Source organism: Geospiza fortis, unplaced genomic scaffold (genome assembly GCF_000277835.1).
Source record: "Geospiza fortis unplaced genomic scaffold, GeoFor_1.0 scaffold98, whole genome shotgun sequence".
Lineage (NCBI taxonomy): Eukaryota > Metazoa > Chordata > Aves > Passeriformes > Thraupidae > Geospiza > Geospiza fortis.
In genome coordinates, this window is record NW_005054306.1 from 3,292,817 (window position 1) to 3,313,563 (window position 20,747).

At 38.6% G+C, this 20,747-nt stretch overlaps 1 protein-coding gene across 2 annotated transcripts in view; it reads right to left on the reverse strand.

Moving 5' to 3' along the window:
• Positions 1-20,741, reverse strand: part of SESN1 (sestrin 1) — a 77,979-nt gene extending 57,238 nt beyond the window's left edge. For both annotated transcript variants that reach the window (XM_031066632.1, XM_005418417.3), the window contains exon 1: positions 20,661-20,741. In XM_031066632.1, coding sequence (XP_030922492.1) covers positions 20,661-20,729 — 69 coding nt within the window. In that variant the 5' untranslated portion in view covers positions 20,730-20,741. The remainder of the gene's footprint in view (positions 1-20,660) is intronic.
• Positions 20,742-20,747: the final 6 nt, after the last annotated feature.

A 20,747-nucleotide genomic window follows, 5' to 3' on the forward strand; every position in this document is an offset into this window, starting at 1 on the left:
TGCTACATTTCCTTCCTGTCCAAAATCCTTTAAGAAGAAGTTTTGAAGATGCTGGAATATATGTTTTAGCATGCAGGCATGCTTTAACAAGGAAGGAAAAGTAAACATTAATAAGAGCTGCTATCATAATAAGTTCACACAACTTCAAACAATCAATTTACCACCATTTTGTGAGTTAAATCTTGTCACTTCAGTCGCAGCAACTGACAGCATGCTCCCCATTTGATGTGTTTTACATAGCAAGTCAGACAAGTAAGTTTTTATAGATGAGCCACTCCAAAGTTAATGGTAGTTTAGTTCACATGCAATCAGGGGAAGTTACCCTAAAATCAGAAGGCCTGAGTGTGAAGGGAAGTGTTATCATATATCTTGTAAGTTCAGCCACGGAGAAACACTCAGGGGCTCTTCAGGGTGCAGATTTTCATGGTACTGTTCATGAAACCTCTGGCATTTCACAATGCCCATGACCATCCACTCTGCACAAGATTCAACTGCACACATATCTATGTTTGAAAAAAGGTCTCTTAAACAGAGTAGAAGCACAGTGTCACTAAAGAGACATGTATTTCATCTCCTATTGTTTGATATAATTAGGAGATGGAGATATAAAAAGGCCTCTGCACATTTAATATATGCTATTATGTCATCTAGTTGCATGTTTGCTTGAGGCTTACTTCATTTGGCCTGAATATAAACTTGGAAGAACTTCAGGTTCTTTTAATGCTAATGATCTAGTTTCTGCATAATACAGTCAAATGAAAAAGCTTGACATGGGAAAATTTAAATAGCAACAAGAATACACAGTTCTCTTCAAGAAGAATTTCAACTTCAGCCTCTATTAAACTCAACCCAGTGTACAATACTTGTTGACACTGTTTTGCTCTTCCTCCAGACTGTCCTGCTGGTTCTGTAACCCTGTTCCAGCCACTTAGTTGCAGTAGCACAGGTTACTCACACCTCACTGCATTTGGATTTTGAAAGTAACTTGCAAATCCACTAGAGACCAATTATTTTCTTTCTAGGTGCCAAACTGTTCTATGAAGTCTTATACACCCATTGATATTTTAAAGAACTGTCCTTCTTTTCCCTTAATGGGAACTTCTAATGCAAACATTTTTCTCTGAAATGAAAGATAAATAGAAAACTCATAAAAAATACCAAGAGACACCCAGTTTTGGTTCAAACCTCCACCAAGAGGTAGCAGTCAGTTATAAAGGAATAATGAACTTACAGTGCCCTCACGTGTGACGAGATATGAATTAGAAGAAATCTGGAGATCTAGAAAGGGAGAGAAAAGTTCTCAAGACTTCAGGAAGGACCCTCACTGAAGAAAACAATGCTTTCCAGCACACGGGGATAATTGCCCTCATGCATTAGGACAGACTGGGTACTATAAACATGTGCAAGAAACAAATGACAAAATATCTCCACTTTCAACTGCCTTTTCAGATGCTTGTGAGCTGAAAGTTTCATGTGCTTTCTCACCATAGGAACAAATAAAGGCAGTTTAGTTATCTAGTGCAGAAACCACTAAATAGTATTTCAAGGAAGTACCACCTTAGTGGAAGGTCAAATTTACAAATACAATAAACACTGTGCAGACAAGTCCAACGATGTTGAAGACAACATTTCTTCAAGTGTCTTAGCAAAGACCACACTTCACTCTATTACCCACGAACACAAAAGTTATCTTTTCTACAGTTACACAGAAATTAAGGAGGGTAATGCACCTTAACTAGCATTCACAAAACCTGCAGGTCAAGTTGGAAGTCACCTAAGTTAACCAAGAGGAAGCACCAAAGACAGGAGTGCCTTATCTCTCACTGTGCTAGAGCTTTCTGCCCATCACAGAAAGGCAACTGCATCCATTCACGACCACAACCTCAAGCCGAGAGACTGGTGCTCTCACCTCAGCAGTGAGATCACTTAAACAAGATAGAGGCCAAGTCGCAGTCATTGGGCCCAAGGTGACTTCACCTCCTCTCTAAATAAAGTTAAGCTATTTAATGATGGCGACACAGCTAGCACTTCCAAGTGCATTAGTCCTGCTTTACATGCAATTCTTAACTTGTTCACAGGCCTGGAAATGAGAGCAAAAGCTATTTCAATATTCTCATCTTGGGAGCCCAGGCATGTAAAGGGCATGACTTTGAACCACCTCAGGGAGAAAAGGTGCTGAACCCAGAGTCCTCACTCTTTGGAAATGCTCTAACCACTAAGCTATTTCTCAGGAGTGGGAGGGGTAGCTCTGGTTTGTTTTGTGCAAAGCCCATCTGATAGGTCTTCAGTAAACAAGCTCCAAGAACACCATGTTCTGCAAGCCCTGAGAGGAGATAGAAGGAAACATTTAACCTCTGGATCCACAGTGAGCTTACTTGAGCACAGGCGTGGAACTACTGCCCACTTCCAGACCTGAAACAGCCTTAAGCATGGCTGAGTATCTGATGAGGTTCTGCCTAGATGCTCAATGACTTTGGCTAAAGGGTCAGAAGGATCCTGAGTTTTGAAGCTCTGAGTTGGGTCATAAACACAAGCTTCCTGAATTCAGCTCCTGTCTTTAGACTGTGTCATTGTCTTTCAGCAACTTAGTGAAAACCAGAACCTTTTTCTTGACAAATAATTATAACACAGGACAGAGGAACCCCCATGTTGGTGGCTGTAAGTGCAGAAATCTGAAGTTATCTTATTCCGTTTAAAACAAACCCCCAAAATTCAACCAACCAAACAAAAAAACCCCAACAAAACAACCGACCAGCTGTACCCACTATAAAAACATTAGGTTTGAAAAGCAAAGCATTCTTATGCTAGTAACTACCAGAAGTTGAGTCTATCTAGATTATTTCAACTTTCAATTCTCAAGTTTTTGTTTTACTGTAGGAAGAACATTTTCCTGTTAAGAGTTACTTTTTCCTATAGTGCCATCTGTTGCAGAACCTCACCTCTTTTATTGTTATATGATATATTGTTCACAATATATCATTGATATATTGTGAACAATATATCAATGATAAAGCAGGGACAAACTTGTCAATGAAAATACTGCATAGTAAGCTTTGCCACAATCATGACCTAAATGTATCCCAAGCGGCTGAACTACCATTCCCCTATAGGAGGTTGTAGGAAACAATAAGTAACAAAGTGTAAGAAACAGTAGAGCATAGCACCTGAAAATACTTCCTAGATACAAGCTAACTCTTTCAGTTGCATACAAATAGTAAGGGAGTCAAAGAATTTGAAGAGTATTTGGATCTATGAGGCCACAAGCTCCAGCCCCCTTCCTTCACTAAAAATACCACCTATGTTCTGATGCATTAGACAGTAGTAAGTAGGAAATCTCTGGGGACACAAGCAGTCTGTTGGGTCATTGCTACAGGCAGGGTTGAATTTAGTAGAGCACCTTTCCCACTGGATGAGGCCTTGCCATACAGCAGGATAAAAGTGAAAACACAGCTAGGAAATTTCACCATGCAGGGTCCCTCTGAGCACATACCAGCAACTCCTGTGCACCAGTCACACAGCAAAGAGTATATTTCTTCTAGCTAGGGAGGACTGCCAAAACATTCTATTTTCTACTATCTCTCTTTAAATGTTGGACAATTAACAGTATTTAAACAGATTTTAGCCTTGACAATGCAGTAGTTTTACTCTCTTGGAATAAAGGGGAAAAAAAAGCAAATAGCAACACTATCACACAACACATTATTTTATTTAAAATAATACAGTTCAGCAGAAAAAAAATTATTTAGTTCCAGAGATACCTTAAACATGTTTATTGGTTAATTTTGTTTAACAGGAACTAAAAAGTCCTAAAACCTTAAATGTCAGCCCTCTCTTCCCAACTAGAATCTACTCTTTTGTTGAATCTGTTCTTAGAAAAACTGGTTAGCTGCCATGTGCTCGTTTAAAATTCTTCTCGGATAAGCTCAAAATTAAAGTTAAGAGTTGTTCACCAAAGTCTGCTAATAGTTTAATTTCCCCTAAAGTCCTTCATACAGATCCCTGGCTAGATCCTTCAGAAAAAGAAAACAGACTGATTATGGTTATTATTTTCACTTAGTACCTCTGCCAGTATTTTCTGGTTAGACTGGGGAAAGTCAGTGCCACGGCCAGCAACAGAAGATACCATCACACATACTCCGGAGTGATTTCCTTCACAAACCTCATCTTTTTGACCAAAACTCTTTCAGTTATTAAAACATCACTGTAGTTGGGTAGGGGATTTTTTTCTGTTGTTGTTTTGGATTTGGGGTCTTTATTAATACATGGGAGTGTATGCCTCCTGTGTTCAGATGTGGTGACTTTGTGCAGTGATTGCCTTTTTTCCTTCTTTCAGTTTTGTTTTTTTGAAAAACATATTGATGCCACAGCTTTATTAACAATACAAAGGTAATATTAGGGAAGTTTCAGTTGGAGATAAATGTCTTACAAAACTGAAATAGTGACAATCATAAATTAAAATAGAAATAGGCATGAAACTTGAATATAGTGGTGATCATTTGTAATTAATATATAAGATGCTGATTCACCTACTATCATAAACTTCTTATTCAGTAATATTTTTCTTCACCCTTTCCTATGACTGTGTCAATCACCACTGCTTTAAGTCAGTTACTATTATATCTAAAGAAAACTAGCAAGATATCATCACCAATAAAAAATACCTAAAAATATGCCCCATCTCAAGAAGTTTTTATGTTACTATTCTGCAAACAGAAATAGCATGAGATAAAAGGGACATTTTAGTTTCATTTCTCAAGAGTTTTAGAGTAATACATCTCCATTTATATTGATGTCCCTTCAAACAAATTAAAAACTGGCAACAAAACATGAGACATGAAGTCTCCCCCAAGTGTTCCTTCAAATTCATTACATCTTCCTGGAGCAGGTGCACCAGCTTAAGTTCATTCCATGTGGAATTCTGTGATGTACAAGTGAGGAATGTCTCTTTACTGCTGTGGTAACTGGCACACCTGGTAGTCCACACTGAACCAATTTAGTCCTGAAAATGCTGCAGCTGCATTCATATGACATTACGTTTAACCTCCCAGGCCCTGCTGAAAGGTACAGCACACAAATAGGGACACTGTGCTTCCAGGCTCCATATGGCCCATCCAAAAGTTGCTTCCTGCATCTCTCTACTCACAGTGTGACTTCTCAGATTAAGACACAAGTGTGAGTGTCAGCTTGGCACAGTGATCTCACTTATGGCCACTGGAACTCCAGGAAACCTGACACCTGTAAGAGGAGACACATGACTGTTCATAACAAATGGGAATTTGAAACAGAATGGGGATTTGAAACAGAATCCTGCAGCAACGTTTCAAGATGCTTCTGGACAGACCAACCAGCACAGGAGCCTCAACCCTGCAAGCACATGCATGCTTCACTCTAGCACACAGGAGCAGCCATTCTGGCAATTTAGGCTGCTCCCAGGAATAACAGGCAGATGGGACTTTTTTCAGGATAATGTCTGTGGTACACTACACTTTTAATGAAGTACCTGCTGGTTTATTTTTAATCTATAATTTTTAATCTATAAAACATAGAAAAGGTGATGGTATTTTAGATCATGTGATGAGCATGTAAGTGCCCTCAGTAAAGCAGTTCCCTCCAAATGTGACAGTAAGTGCCCAAAATACTACTGCTAAGACAATAAATACTTCAGAAGAAAATCAAGGGAAAAAAAACCCAACCAAATCCACCACAACAATCTAATTAAACACATGTGTTTAATATAATAGTAAGTTTAATCTGAGTAAAGGAAAAATGCTTTCCTCTCATGGTACAAAAACAAATTGTGTCTTATTTCTGTAACACAACACACTCTTTCCCTCCCTCTTCAAAAAAAGATCCCAGAAGCTGAACTTTAAAAAAGCCATGCAAACGTATTTCATCCTTGTTTTCTGAAGGCAACATATTTAGAAGTGTTCTAAAAAGAAAGAGAAGACAAATACTTAACATTTTGATTGAAGAAATTATTTTAGCATATTTCAATCTTCACCAAAATTCTTGTACAACTCACCTCATTAATCTAACTGGATTACCACTACTCAGGTTAAACCCTTCACCCACCTTACAGGGCCTTCAAAGCTTTCTCACTACTTTGGCTTTAATACAAAGCACTTTGGACAGAGGTAAATAATTTTCACAGCATCTGGACAAAATGTCTTTTTTTCCTAACTTGATGAAATTTTAAGACCTCGGGTATTTATTTCTCAATGTGACATCTTGTCAATAAAAATGACCTTAAGGGCCAAGTTAAGTTTTGAGATGAGGCAGAGCAAATTTCAAACTCCAGTTCAGTACAGATCCCACTCATGCTTGAATGAGATACTCATACATGAAGACAAATGCTCTAAGATTTTTACAACTTTAAATGAAAATATGGAACTCCTAATGCTTGAGAAGATCTACTTTGTCTGTTCAACTGCCTTCACAAGTCACTCACCTGAGAGAGGCAAACCAGAGACTGGAATGTGAGACCTTAATGTTCATAGTTTTTGGCTATCCTAAGGGTATTTTTCTTGCTGTTCTTCATGGGACTGTCAGTTATTACTGAGGAAGCCTTCTCCTGCAAGCATTTTGTCAAAAGCAGTGCATTTTCACAAAAAGGAGGTTGTTTTTGAGCCACCAATCAACTTTGTAACAACCAAATAAACACTGATATTCTAGCAAATTCTAAATTTCACTCTCAAGAAAACACACCAAAGAACTAGTTCCAATATTGTGGTAGGTTGATGGTGGCTGCATGCCAGGTCTCCACCAAAGCTGCTCTATCCCGCCCTTCTTCAGCTAGACAGGGAGACAGAATGTAATAAAAGCTCATAGGCCAAGGTAAAGACAGGGAGAGATCAGTCACTCACCAGTTACCATCACAGGCAAAACATACTTGATTTGGAGAAATTAATTTCAATTACTAATAAACCAGAGTAAGATAACAAGAAATAAACCCAAAATTTCAACCATCTTATTCCCCCTCAACTCCATCTTCTTCCTGGGCTTAACTTCCCTCACAACTTTTTCTACTTCCTCTTCTCTAGCAATGCAGGGGAACAGGGAACAGGGTTGTGGTCAGATATATTGTCTCTTTTGCTCCTTCCTTCCCTGCTCCAGGGGTCTCTCCCCACAGGAGGCAGTTCTCCATTAACTTCTCCAAAGTGCATCCTTCCTCAGGGCTGCAGTTCTTCATGAACTGCTCCAGCTTGAGTCGCTTCCAGTGGGGTGGAGCCATTCGGAATGGACTGCTCCAGCATGGATCCCCCTCAGGGTCACAAATCCTGCCAGCAAAACCTCTACAGCTCCATTCTCCACAGGGCCACAGGTGCTGCCAGGAGCCTGCTACAGCACAGGCTCCCAGACTTCCTCAGGCATCTACCTGCTCTGGTGTGGGATCCTCCACACCCTGTAGGTGGAGATCTGCTCCACCACAGACCTCCACTGGGACATCCTGCCTCATCATGGTCAGGACCATGGGCTGCAATGGAATCTCAGCTCCAATTCCTAAAACACCACTTCCCCCTCCTTCTTCACTGCCCTTGTCTGCAGAGCTGTTTCTCTCACATATCCCTCCCTTCTCTCACTGCAGTTGCTATTACCCAGGGCTTTTTCCCCTTTCTTAAGAGACATTATCTCAGAGGTACCACCACCACTGTCACTGATGGGCTCAGCATTGGCCAGTGACAGGCCCAAACTGGAACCAATTGGACATTTGGGAAATTTTCAGCAGCTTCTCACAGGAGTCACCCCTGTAGCTGCTATGAAACCAAAATCTTGCCATGCAAACCCAATACAAATACAGAGCCAAGGGGGTAAAAAAATAAAATCCATTCTTTATTAAATAATCTGCCCCACACATTTCCTGGACTTCATCTCCACTACAAGAGAGAAATAAAAAAGATTGCTGTAAGAGCCTTCTAGAAATTTAGAATTTGCATCAATAATGAGAGCATTCCCTTGAGGATGCTCTCCTGCAGATGATTCCAGATTTCCAAATCAGACTCCGTGAAGAGGCATGATCCCATCTACTTATGTGAAGGAAAGTAACTGCCACAAGGACATAATAGCAGCTTCTCTTCTATATTTTCTTATAGTAGCAGAATATTGTTGCTACAGAATATTATACAGCATGCTGCTTCAATTCCTTATCATTCTATAACATTCAGAATTGTTAAGAACTCAGCTTCTCAGAAGAAGCTTCCCCTTGCCATTTGGAAGTCTCAGGTTTCAAGACTTCTCAGAGAGCTCAATATTCAGAAACACAAACTATGTAAGAGGTATCACACTATTTTGAAAATAAAGTAGTTTACCAACCTTATTATCCATGTGAAGACTGTCTTTGTCTGTTGGAGAGCTTGATTTCAATGAGCATCAGAATCTACCATTGTACCAGACAAAGGAATTTAGTCTCAAATTAGGCTATTAAATTATATTATCCCTGGCTTCTATTACATACAGAAGGAGAAGATATTTCACATGATACTATCCCTAGGAAAACCACTTTATTCTATTACAAAATTAATTATGCTTGGTTTAAGAATTTAGAGTTAGTTCTTTGTTAGATTACCTCTTGTATATCCATAATAAATACTTAGAGCACATCCTCTTTCCAGTTTGATTTCCACTTATATTTCTTAGCAGTTTTAGACAACAAAGGAGCTCAATGCTTTTTACAAGTCCTGTCTAGTTGGATTGGCTGCTCTTATTTTTAAATAAATGAATTCAAGTAGTACTGTAGCAGGATACTCTACCCCTAATGTGGCCAAGCAACTTGGACAATGTCCTGTTTGCACAGCTATCAGTGGTGGGCTGAGCTCAGGCCATGTGCTGGTGTTGGTGTGGAACTACACTAAACCCCAATTCAGTATCCTGATAGTGAGGCAAAGATTTGGCAGACAAGCTGCTAAGCTGACCTGGCAGACATGGGACTGGCAGTTGGTCACTTCATACTATGAAAGTCCAGTCCACTTTCATAAGGTAAGGTTTCTCTAGCATATTCCCTCTTGACACTCCTCAAGGTTAGGAGAGAGACCTGCTCACGAGCATTGGTAGGGTGAGTTACATCCACGTCTACTTAATTATTCCTTCCTGCGAGCTTTAATAGAACTGCTTTGCAATAGTGCACTGTTCTATCCTATACATACACTGCTACCAGTTCTAGCTTTTAGAATGTACAGGAAAGAAATCTAGGGCTAAGATTGGATCCAGCCACACGTGGACCTCTCTCTGAGAAGGAGTTTAGAAAGCAAGGGGTTCCTTTCAGCACCTGTTGGTTTAGCAGCAGGACTTGTCACTCCACCCTCGACAAGTACATAGAGCAAATGTTTAGAAGATTAATATTCATTTTTCTGCTGAAGTTTTGAAAACACATGATGATAGACACGTATGTTTGTCTGTTACAGAATCAAGTAGGTGTCTCCTTACAGCTGTCTAAAACAGCTACATACAAAAAGAAAAATTTCACACCAGACCATCACACAGGACAGAACCAGACAGGTTATATTAGCAAAGGATAACCTGGGATAAGTTTGCACTAAAACCACAGACTTCAAACAAAACTTCAAGTTTTGGCTCTCCTATACCAGCATCCCTGACACAAACTCTGAGATTATATCTCTGAAGACATTTTATTCCACAAAAGGCATTTTTATTCATCAAGTTATCATTAAACAGGGAATTTGTGAGTCTGAGTTAGTGTGCAACTAGAGAAATTTTCAGTTTCCCAACACCATCAAGAAGAGGTTTAGAAGATAGTATTAAAATCTGATTTTATTCTCTGTAAAATGCATTTGTTTTTTTGACCTCAGGACATCTTCCCAGGTATTTTTAGCAACTGTTCTTTTGAGGGAACAGACAGCAAGTTATTTAGCTTCCATGTGAGATGTCCATCAGAACTTTGCAATCGCCTTAGCATATTTTTATGCACATGCATGAAGATTTATTGCTACTGGAAATGACTTTTGAGCCACGTGGCTACCCTACCCCAGAGCTCTGATAGCCAAGAACTGTACCTCCCCCCAAAATATGCGGATGTGTGAGACACTGCACGGCAGTCCCGGGGCTCTGAGAGGAGGAACATAAGTGGTAGCCACGTGTATGGGAAGCACACCTCAGCTTACCAGCGCAAAATTAATTTTTGCATCATGAAGCAGCCATATTTTCCACTACCCCTAGGAGTAATTATCTGCACACTGAATTCAGAGTGTATAAAACCAGCACTTTTCCCAAGTCTTCTAACACTATACACAACATACAGAAAACTCTACAAAAAACACAGAACAGTCTATGCTTCAGTCTCAGGTATTCATTTAATGTATAAGCTACAAAGAGTTAACTTCTACCTTTAGAACCTAAAATTAAGATTTTTACATTGTGCATTACAAATGGTATCTTCTGCATTAAAAAACAGCTTTCATTCCTAGTGAAACCTTACTCAAAACCTTGAATCCTTTAACAGAAAGGCCTGACACCGAATAATGAAAGAAAAAGAAGCAACATTTGACACTTCCAATTTACACATACTCTTCTGACAGATTATAGACAATATCAGCCAAGCAGAGTTGCCATGTTCTGAATAGAAAGAAAAGCAGAACACTACAAGCCAAGATACCAATATGCCTTCTAAAAGCCAGACAAAAGCATTTCCATTTGGCTTATTTTCCTGCCTCGTGGAACAGAATAGTAGCAATAAAAATGTCAGAATTCAGCTTCTCCCACAGAACACTATTTATACATCAATTTCTAGATAAATATAAGCAACCATTACAAACATAACTCTTAAAAACAAAATGTAACCTAGGTGAAGTTATAAGGTTTCCAAAATCTTTTCTGTAACACAAGTAGGAAGGATAGAATGGACACAAAGGAAGTTACAGCAACTATCAAAAGCATATCCTGGTAAGGCCTTATCTTGTAACATGGTGAGCTCCAGAAAACGTTTTGTGCACAGCAGTTGCCAAATATTTAGTACTGTTAAAGGGACATAAGCTTGCACTCAGCACTGACTTGAAATTCACAGAAACAAAAAGTTTTTCTTAAACTTTTTCCTTTCTTTGGTCTTTCTTCTACATGGGTATCAGTGTGAAACTAGTTTAGAACTAAAATTTAAATAAATGGAAAATCCAAACAAACGGTTTAATCTGCGTGGAATGTGCTGTTGGCAAACAGGCTGCATTTAAAGCTAGAAGTTTTGTAGCACTAGAACACCAGCAACAGGCTCAGCAACAAGCTGCAATGGAAAAAACATCTTTCAGAAAAGAGGTGGTTCTCCTCCTCCCAGAAACAAACACCATCCCCTCTCCACACAAAAAAAGAAAACAAAAGAAAAAGAAAATTGCACACAGGAAAGGCTTTAGAGCTTTAAATAAGTTTGCATTTTCAGGTTTGTTCCTCCTTTGACTAAATGTCATATTATTCCATGTTTACTCTCTAGGAGTTAAGAAATCCTTGACAAAAATATTTGTCTCCGAAGAAAACCGTTTAAAAACAATTCAATACCAATGAACAAGATCCCAGGGAGAGAAATTTGGTGAAGAGGTGATTACATCTTGAGTCTCAAAACTAAGGCCCACAAAGCCAGTCAGCTATTTAGGCAAAGACTTGTCAGGAAAGACCTGCAGCTAAGAAAACTTTATTACTGTCTCAGAAGGCATAGAATAGTAAAAAAAGTTACAATTTTAAACTAATTTACAGGGAAAAAATAAAAAACACATATTTTCAGAAGCAGTTTTCAGTGCTTTTCTACAGTACAGTGCCTGAATTGAAAGTAAGTTCTTGTAGTAGCACAGAAGGGACATACTATCAGATTACATAAGCAGCATCACCTCTATTTTTAAAATACCAGCCCAGTATATTTTTGGGTAATATTCTTGCACTAGAACACAGCACTGGGTGATACTTTTAACCCAAAATTACATGAAAGAACAAACTTTGTTTCTACATAAAGCTGAAGTAAGAAAAATGGTAAATTGTTTACTGGGTTGAAATAGAACTAAACCAGTTCACCTTCCCAAACCAACTTTTGGCAGTAATTTAACTTAAGCTTTCCAGAAAAAAAAAAAAAAGACAAAGGGAAAGAGAAAAGTCAAAGTCACTGAAAACATCAGAAAGGCAGTAAACAAGAAAAAATGCCAACACTTAACTTTTTGGGCTTAATTAATTTCTGTAGCTTCAAGTGAAGATTTCCATGTTTCACTGATTTCTGGAGAGAAACCTAAGCTTTTCCCACTCTCCAATCCCTGTTAAACTGTAAACAATTTACTGGAATAGAAAACCATACTGACAGCAGACCATATTTTTGGAAATTTAAACACTTGGTATCCACAGGAAAATATAATCAAGCTTTCAAAACCTTTTTTTTCTGGCCCACAATGGTATATTCAGTACTTTTCCACTATGTTTATTTTAAAAGGAAAAACCCTGACCTGAAGAAAAAGTCAAGAGTAAGATGACAAAACAGCAAGGATTTCTTCAGTGCTCACTTCATACTTGTCACAGTAAGACAATGTAATTTTCTTTAAAGTAATATGCTTTGGTCAGGCTAACAGAAGATACATTATTTTACATAACCTAGAAATCCATACTTTTTTTTTACTTAATATTGTACGCTAATTTGTAAAAGATTGCAAAATATTAGAGCTTTTCCCTTTGCTTGAACATCTCAAGATACATAAAATTTCCCTATTTGTCAGCATAAAGCACTGAAATGTATGCCAAGAGCCCAAAATGAAGACAGTTATTTACTAATAAACAAGACAAGCAAATTATATGATAAAATCCCCCCAAAATATAAATAAATTGGCTTTTAGGAAACTTAGAGCAGAACTTCTAGGAATATCAATGCAGAGAGGGGAAGGATCACTGCTACCCATATACTATTAGAATCAGAGCAAGAAAAACAATTTCAGATAGAGACCTAAGTGGACACTAGAACATGAGCGTAGACTGGAAAGGATCATACCCAGTTATGAGTTGAAATGAACAGCCAACTTCTAAAATTACCTCTAGAAAGAGAAGCAGAATCAAAAGAAAGTTAAAAAAAATCTAAAAAAGCATTCATGTGACTTAGTGACTGCTAGATCAGGAGAACAGATGCTGCTATTTACAAAATGCATTCAAGCTGAAGCATTTCTGGTTCCTACTGATCTCTAGGTATTAACTCCTATTTAAACAACAAAAAAAGACAGGGAACAAATATTTTTTAACTAAGCCACCAATGTACACCCTATAATTGCTTACCTCATTACTAAACAGCAAGAGATAAAGAAACTTCTGTGTTTGATTTCTTCAGTTTTAAAGTACTTCAATGCAGTCAAAAAATAAATATCAACCAAGATATTACCAGAAGTGTGCTTCATGCTTCACTCATTTTGAAAATAAAAATTCTAGTTTTGATGTCCTGAAAATCAGTTCAGCAGAATCACATAAATTCATAAATTTACAGATCAAGTAATTTCCAACAATTATAAGGAAAAGCTGACTAAGCAAAGCTCATGTCCATACATGAAGAACTGCATACCATTAGCATGGAAAATTATGGAAAGGCTCAAACACAGAAACAGCATTAGAAGTGCCCCAGATGCCCTACTTTGTATCACTTTGAGAACCTCCACTGTTTTCAAGCAACTCCTTATTCCAACCAAAGACATTCCCAAGGTCAGGCAATTCTGGAGTTGACAAGCTCGGGAAGAGAAAATTTTCCTTCATCTTTCTCAACAGACTGAAGCCTTAAGAAAGAAGGCAAGTAGGCTGAAGGAGGGAAGAGTCAGATAAGGCCATCTGAGTTTTATTGAGCATTTAAGTCTTTAAGAAATATGTTCGCACACCTGCTCAGAATATTCCCTGACATGTCAAGATTAATTTTTCTCCACTAACATCAGCGTCACCCCACACATGTGATACAGACCCATCATCAGAACATGTTTACAACAATACTGCAGAGGCAGCAGATGCCGTAAATAAGACTGATCATTTTAAAGCATCATGTCATTACTTCAGTATTCTCTCTCAGTTTCAGAAAAGCAAGAGTATTAAACACCACCAAAAAAGCCCATAACAGACAGACGTTTTCTAAACTAGTGAACTGGTAAAGCGCCACGTGGATTTTGAAGGGAGCACCCTACAATGAATAATTAAATCTATTCCATCCAATATCTGGAAGAGACAGAACATGCTTTTGCTATGAAGTGAACTCACAAAAAAGGATGTTTTAATTCACTGTATATAAGAGCACTACGGGAAACAGGAACTGATTTGGGTATTGGCATTGTGCAGAGGGACTAGTCAGCTTCCAGACGGATCAGATTCACCAGCACCAGTGAGGATATCATATTTAAATTCTTAATCTTGAATAGACTATAGATTTCAACTGAGACACCTTTCTATGGTGACTGACCAGCAGTAAGCATCACAGGGGAACATCCCTATCATGCAGCAGGACACAGTCAAATTAACTTGGACAAAAATCCTAAACCTAACATATCTGCCTAGCTACAGATCTCAATGTTCTCTAAAGAAAACTACTAGTGTTGTACAGGAAGGCTAAAAAAGACTTTAAAGTTATAAAGTTATTTTTCAAAGATTATCCCCAAGAAGATTAAAGATTTGGAAAGTTAGGCAGTCTTCCATAACAACACTGATCAGGATAAACCACTAGGGAGCAATAAGCATAATTTTCACCCTTATTACTCTTATCAAGTGTGCACCACAGAGCTCAAACACAAAGCAAAGAGTGAATTCTCTTGTGAATTCACATTGCTAGAACAAATAGAGCAATGAAACAGAAAAGTAACTCCTATTTTATCCTTTCTGGATGCACAGAGGGGAATTACTACCTCCTCTCCTGGCAGAGGCTTTATTTGTCCTACCACAGTGGCAGAGGACACAATGTCTGCTTTGGCTATGACCAGAAATCTTCCCATCCTTTCTGGATGCCCATTTAATTTAAATGATACAAGTATTTTGCCAGGATTTGGAAAAGAAGGATATTCCCTTCCATGTCCTCTGCCAAGCAAGCCTAGATCCCAATCAGTCCCTCAAGGTTTTAAGACAGGAAGATTTATTTGGCTGCTTACATGACCCCTCTCTTCTGTGCCCTAACAGCCCTCAGCAAACTCTGGAATTCTGATACATTTATCCACTAAAGCAGCAGGGCTGAGAAAACAAAGAGATAATCAAAACCACTCCTTCAAGGCCACCTGATGCTTTTATGTATGAGACAGGTTTCAGACCATAGGTTTGAGCACTATTTGTCAGGTAAATACATTCTTGAAGATCAAAGGGAAAGGACTTAGATGGTTCTTGAAGTCCCTTCCAAGCAGTTACCAATACAAAACACAGAAAAAGAAGCTGGGAGGAAAAATCATCCAGCTAGCAATGCTCTGCCTTTCCCAGGGAGAGATCAAATAAGCACCTCACTCCTGCCTGATGTTTAAGAACAGTTTAGATCTAGAGATGAACATGACTGCATAAGTCTATCCTAATACTGAAATTTTCCCCAAATGTCCAATCCAAGTCTTTCTGGAATTTAAATCCATTGTTCACTCATTCTAGCTCATGTTTTCTTTGTTTTTGCAGCAGGATTTTCATCCCTTTTCATCCCATTTCTTTGGGAATATATTATCTTAAGCTTCCTTTTAGCCAACCACACCGCCACTAAGTACTTCAAACTTTCTTCACAAAAAAACTCCTAAGGACTAGAAGATATGATACAAGCTCACATTAAATATTAAATTAATTTTAAATTATATGATTGCTCTCCAGTTTTCTTACTTTCCCTCCCAGCTTGTAATCCATTCAACAAAGCATTAAAATTTGTTAATCAAGCCTTTGCTGGACTGGACCTTGTAGAGCCTGTACCAAGTACTTGTTACCTGACCTCGCTTGCTTTCTGGGGATGGTTTTCCAGCTAATTTTACTCACTAAAGTGCAGTTTATAGAACACAATTTCCCAGCTTGTTAATAAGGCTATCATGGGAACACTGAGGACTCCAATTTATCAATCTATTAATATAATGGAATCTCTCTGCACCACAAGGCCTGTTACTCCATCACAAAAGCAGTAGCAATGCTGGATTTAAAAGAATTCATCCTGGCTAAGTCTGCGTTGGCTGTTGCTCAACTTCTTTTCCTAGGCACTAAAAATGTGTTTCAACACTGGTCCAGCATTTTTTTTTTTGAGCTACAGTTAAAATCCATCATCCCATTTAGCCCACACTGAAGAGGCATGCACCAATTAATCTGAGTCTGCTACTTCCCTCCACTATCTTGAAATTACAATCCACTACATGAGATCACTTCAGCTAGTTGCTTTTTTAAGCACCCTGGAATTAATTTCACCAGGCCCTACCAGATTTAAAATCTGTTGCTATCCAAGCAACCTATAGGTTTTCCCTCCAGCCTAGGAAGGTTCTATTTATGCTTTTATGGCTATTGACTACACAGGCTGGATTAACCATTTCAGAAAACATTTCAATCACCTCAGCTTTATCTGTTAATCCACTAATCTGTGGATCTTTTATTTCTTGCTTTCTTCCAATATTCATTTTAGCCATGCCTCCTTATGTTTTTGACCATCCTAGCTTTTTTTCATAAATCTTTGTGTACTTTCTATGTTTCCTTTGTTTACATCAATGAAAAGATCAACAGAGAGCAAAGTTATTTTTTTCATTACTCATTTTCCCCTTCAATGCAAGTGTTTGGTATCATTAGACTGCTTTTCTCAAAGAGGTATAGATTGTTTCTTTCTTCCTTATGTTTGCCCCCAGTCAAGCTCTGCGTGCCATATTCTCAGCTTTTTGACACTTACGGGTTTTTATGCTGTTGTCATTTTTTTATCCTATGTAGACTAGCATCTTGTTGCACCAACAGAACCTGCCCTCCATCTATGTATTCTCTTTGTTTATGAAGAGAATGAATTTACACGCCCATGGAGACCAGTATGTCCTGCTGAGTTTTCTCCACTGAATCATTATAAGAGATTTTAATTATCAAATCTCATCCTTTCAGTGATTCTTCTCCAGCTATGGACAGACACCTTGTATTTATATCCCACTCCTACATTACTGATTGATCCAACAGAGGCTGGCAGAAGACTGTTCATGAGCATGTGTTTAGACATTCCACTGCTGTTCTTTCCCAATATATTTGTGTTGGTGTGTGGACACCCAGCACATTGGGAAGAATGACGCACTACTCTGCAAGGTCATAGGCACTATGCTATAAATACATGCAAAAAATCCCATCAGCAAGAATTTACCAAGAACCTAGGACACATCTTGGGGGTTTTACCTCAAAAACCATTCATCAAACATTTTTAAATGCAAACATTGAAACTGTTTTCACTTGGTTAAAGCATTGCAATTGAAATATGTTGAAAACATTTTTAAAATTATCTATTGAGGTCAAAGTGGCTTTAGGAACTTGCTTTTATCAATAAAAGCAAAAATTAGAAAAAAAGGAGACTCATTTGCTGGCACTGTCTTTATAATAACCCTTACAAAAACAACTCATTTATTCTAAATGAGAAAACCTATGTATTCTCTCAGGTAAAAAAGTATATGTTATTATACATATATAGGCATAGAGCCTACAATGAGAAAACTCATTATCCTGAACATAAGTCAAATCAATGGGAATTTATGTTAAGCAGTAAGTAATTCCATAGATTCTGATACAAGCAATATTATTTACTAATATCATTATTAATGCTATTTATTAATAGCAAAGAAGAAAGCTGCACACTTAGCAGTCCACCATATATCAGAGGAATTTTTATCCAGGGGAAAAAACCCCAAAACATAACAAAGGCAGGCTTAGAGGGATGCCATGCTGACACAGGCTGCTGCCAAGCCTGCAGCTTACACCAGCCATACAATGCATTCTACCAACCTGCTCCAGACACAAAGCTGCAAAATCACCAGGAGCACCAGTTGCTCATGCCTAAATATTTGCTGACTGCCCCAACAGGCAAGAGGGCACTAACTCAAAGAAAGAAATAGCAATCAGACCACATGGAAAATTCTGATCTTTGATGTCCTCACTGATTTATGCTGGAAGCAAATCTGAAAGATTAATAAAGCACATTTTGCAGTTCTACATATTGAGACAGCTGGGTTGGGCAGGAACAAAAAGAAATATATGAGTCCAGGCTCAGAGTTCTAGTCTGGGATGGACCATTCCACAGGACAGAGAATGAGGGGAGCCCCAGTTCACAGGAGAACTTCTGGGTTCAAAGTTACCTCTCCTGCCCTGGACTCCATGTCATTTAATAACTTTGGACAGCATAATTGTACATACTGCTTGAAGTCCATATTGTGGACTTCAGTGTTGTTTCAGAGCCCAAAAGAGGGAGATAAAGTAATACAAGTGCTGATGCTGTTCTGAATGGGATTTCACATTTTTAAGTAACTAACCTTTAGAAGCACTGCTGAAAGCCACAAGTTCTATGGGGTGATAATATTTAATTTAATAGTTTGCTCTGCCATCTTCACTGCAGTGATCTGAATAATATTATTCTTGGTGATTAATCAACAGAAAACCATTTCATGCCTGACAATAGTCCTCAGCACCTAAAACAGAACATTTGCACTGGATTTTGTCTCCAATAAATGTTTGTTGGATCCAAAGATTACAATGAAAATTTTAATTTATGAGTACAGACACAAGAACTAAGATTTGCCACTCTAAATTGATAAAATACAGAATACTTCTCTCTTCAATCTATGCTCCTGAAAAGGAAAATTTACAAAAACAGCTTTTAAAAATTTTCTTAAAATAATGTTGTATTTGACTTTATTTTGCTTAACTTATTGGTAAACTTTTACTGCACCTTGTGTGTACAGCTGGTTTCACAGCTATTAAACCTTTCACACCTATGTTTATTAATCAAACCAGCAAGGACTATGGCATTTGAACTTGCATTTGCTGTATGAAGATGGACATTTTCTGCCAGAACTTTTTGGCCCAGTTAAAAAAAAAAAAAAAAGCTAGTAAAAAAGTCTCTAAACCACACTAAAACTTGAACAGACTACTAACTTCAAATACATAAAAACATAAAAGGGAGTCATTTGGTCCTGTATTCTGACCTCACCCCAAAATTTAGGTGAGAGATCACCATCTGTTTGGCCTTTGAATAGACTGATATTTTGAACCTGACAAAAACAAGTTTTCCCTTAGCAGTCTGTTGCAGTAACTCATCATTCCCACTGGTAACAGACTCACTTCTCATATGAACCTTTAACAGGGAAGATGCCAGATGAAGTTTTCAACTCAATATTCAAGTCTGGGGTGGTTGTTTGTTTCACTGGTTTTGGTTTTTAAAGAAAAGCTGTCAAGCTTTCCCACTTAGACCATGTGAAACCATCAGCTTTGAGAAAAACTCCACACACAGCTTTAACTGGATAAAATAAGTTACACTGTATTGATCACACTGCACACTACTAAGAAGTTAAGTTACACAAAATAAACAGAGACTCTTTCATCTCCAATAACTCAAACCCAGAATGTATTTCTATATATATGGTAAGATGTTTTTATGTTATACATATTTTTCCATATAATGTATAAATTATTCTATCTATAGTACTTTCATATATTATTATTATGTTTCTCTGGATTTCCCTATATTCAACCTATTAAAGTTCAGAGAGAAAAAGCACAGTAGTAAGAATCAGGCAGCTATCTCCAAGCACAGCTCTCTGTATTCACTTGTGATTAAAAGAAATACCCGAATTTCCTTTTCCTATTCTGCAGCTAAAAGCAGCATCTTTTGCAGCGCTTCTGGACCCGCTGACACAAGAATTCCGAGACCTGTGCAAAAACTTGAAGTGAGCAAGACAATCGCAATGCAAGTAACTATAATTAGACTGCAAGAGTGGAAGAGTACAAAGTAACATTTATTTTTGTTAGCATTAGGTCAGTAAAGGTAATCCTCTATTGGCTAGGCTCTATTGACTAGTGCCTTTGAAAAAAAAAAGTTTGGATCCTATCTATGCCAGTGGAAAAACTATTTACCCATAAACAAGAAGGGCATTCTGACAGGCTCTGCCTTAACAACAAGCTCATATGGCTTTTAAAAGCTCCAAGACTTCCCATTTGTATTTTCAATTGGCAACACTAATATCAATACCCAAATCCTTCCTGCTTTTCTGTTAAAGTTAACCGGGTAATACCACAGCATCGATCATACAGACTGAAACTAGAGTGTTAAAGTTGTCATTTTAGTGCTTCCTTGGGGATGCCCCAACTTTCCAGCCATTCATTGCCAAATCCTCTCTGGTGGATTCCACTGAAACACTTCGTGCTTTTTCACAGAACAGTTAGGGTTGGAAGGGACCTCTGGAGATCATCCAGTCCAATCTCACTGCCAAGGCAGGATCACCTAGAGCAGGTGACACAGGAACATATCCAGGTGTTTTTTGAGTGTCTTCAGTCAGATATTCCACCCCCCCCGCCCCACAATAACGCTTTTCCAAGTGTTTATTCGGGGAGAGAGCCGTAGGGGTGGGGAGCACTTAGCACGTATTAATTGCAGGAATAAATCTGACAGGGTGGATCAGACGCCCACCTCGGGGCAGAGATGAAACCCGAGGGCGCCCTGCGTGGGACGGGGCCGGGAGAGCCCCGGGGCCTGTCCCAAAGCCGAAGGGGTGGCGTGCCGCGCTCACCTGCACCCCGCTGAGGATCGCCTCGCTCTTCTCCCTCACGTCGGGGAAGGGGCACCGCTTGGACAGCATGAGCAGGCGGGCCAGCGC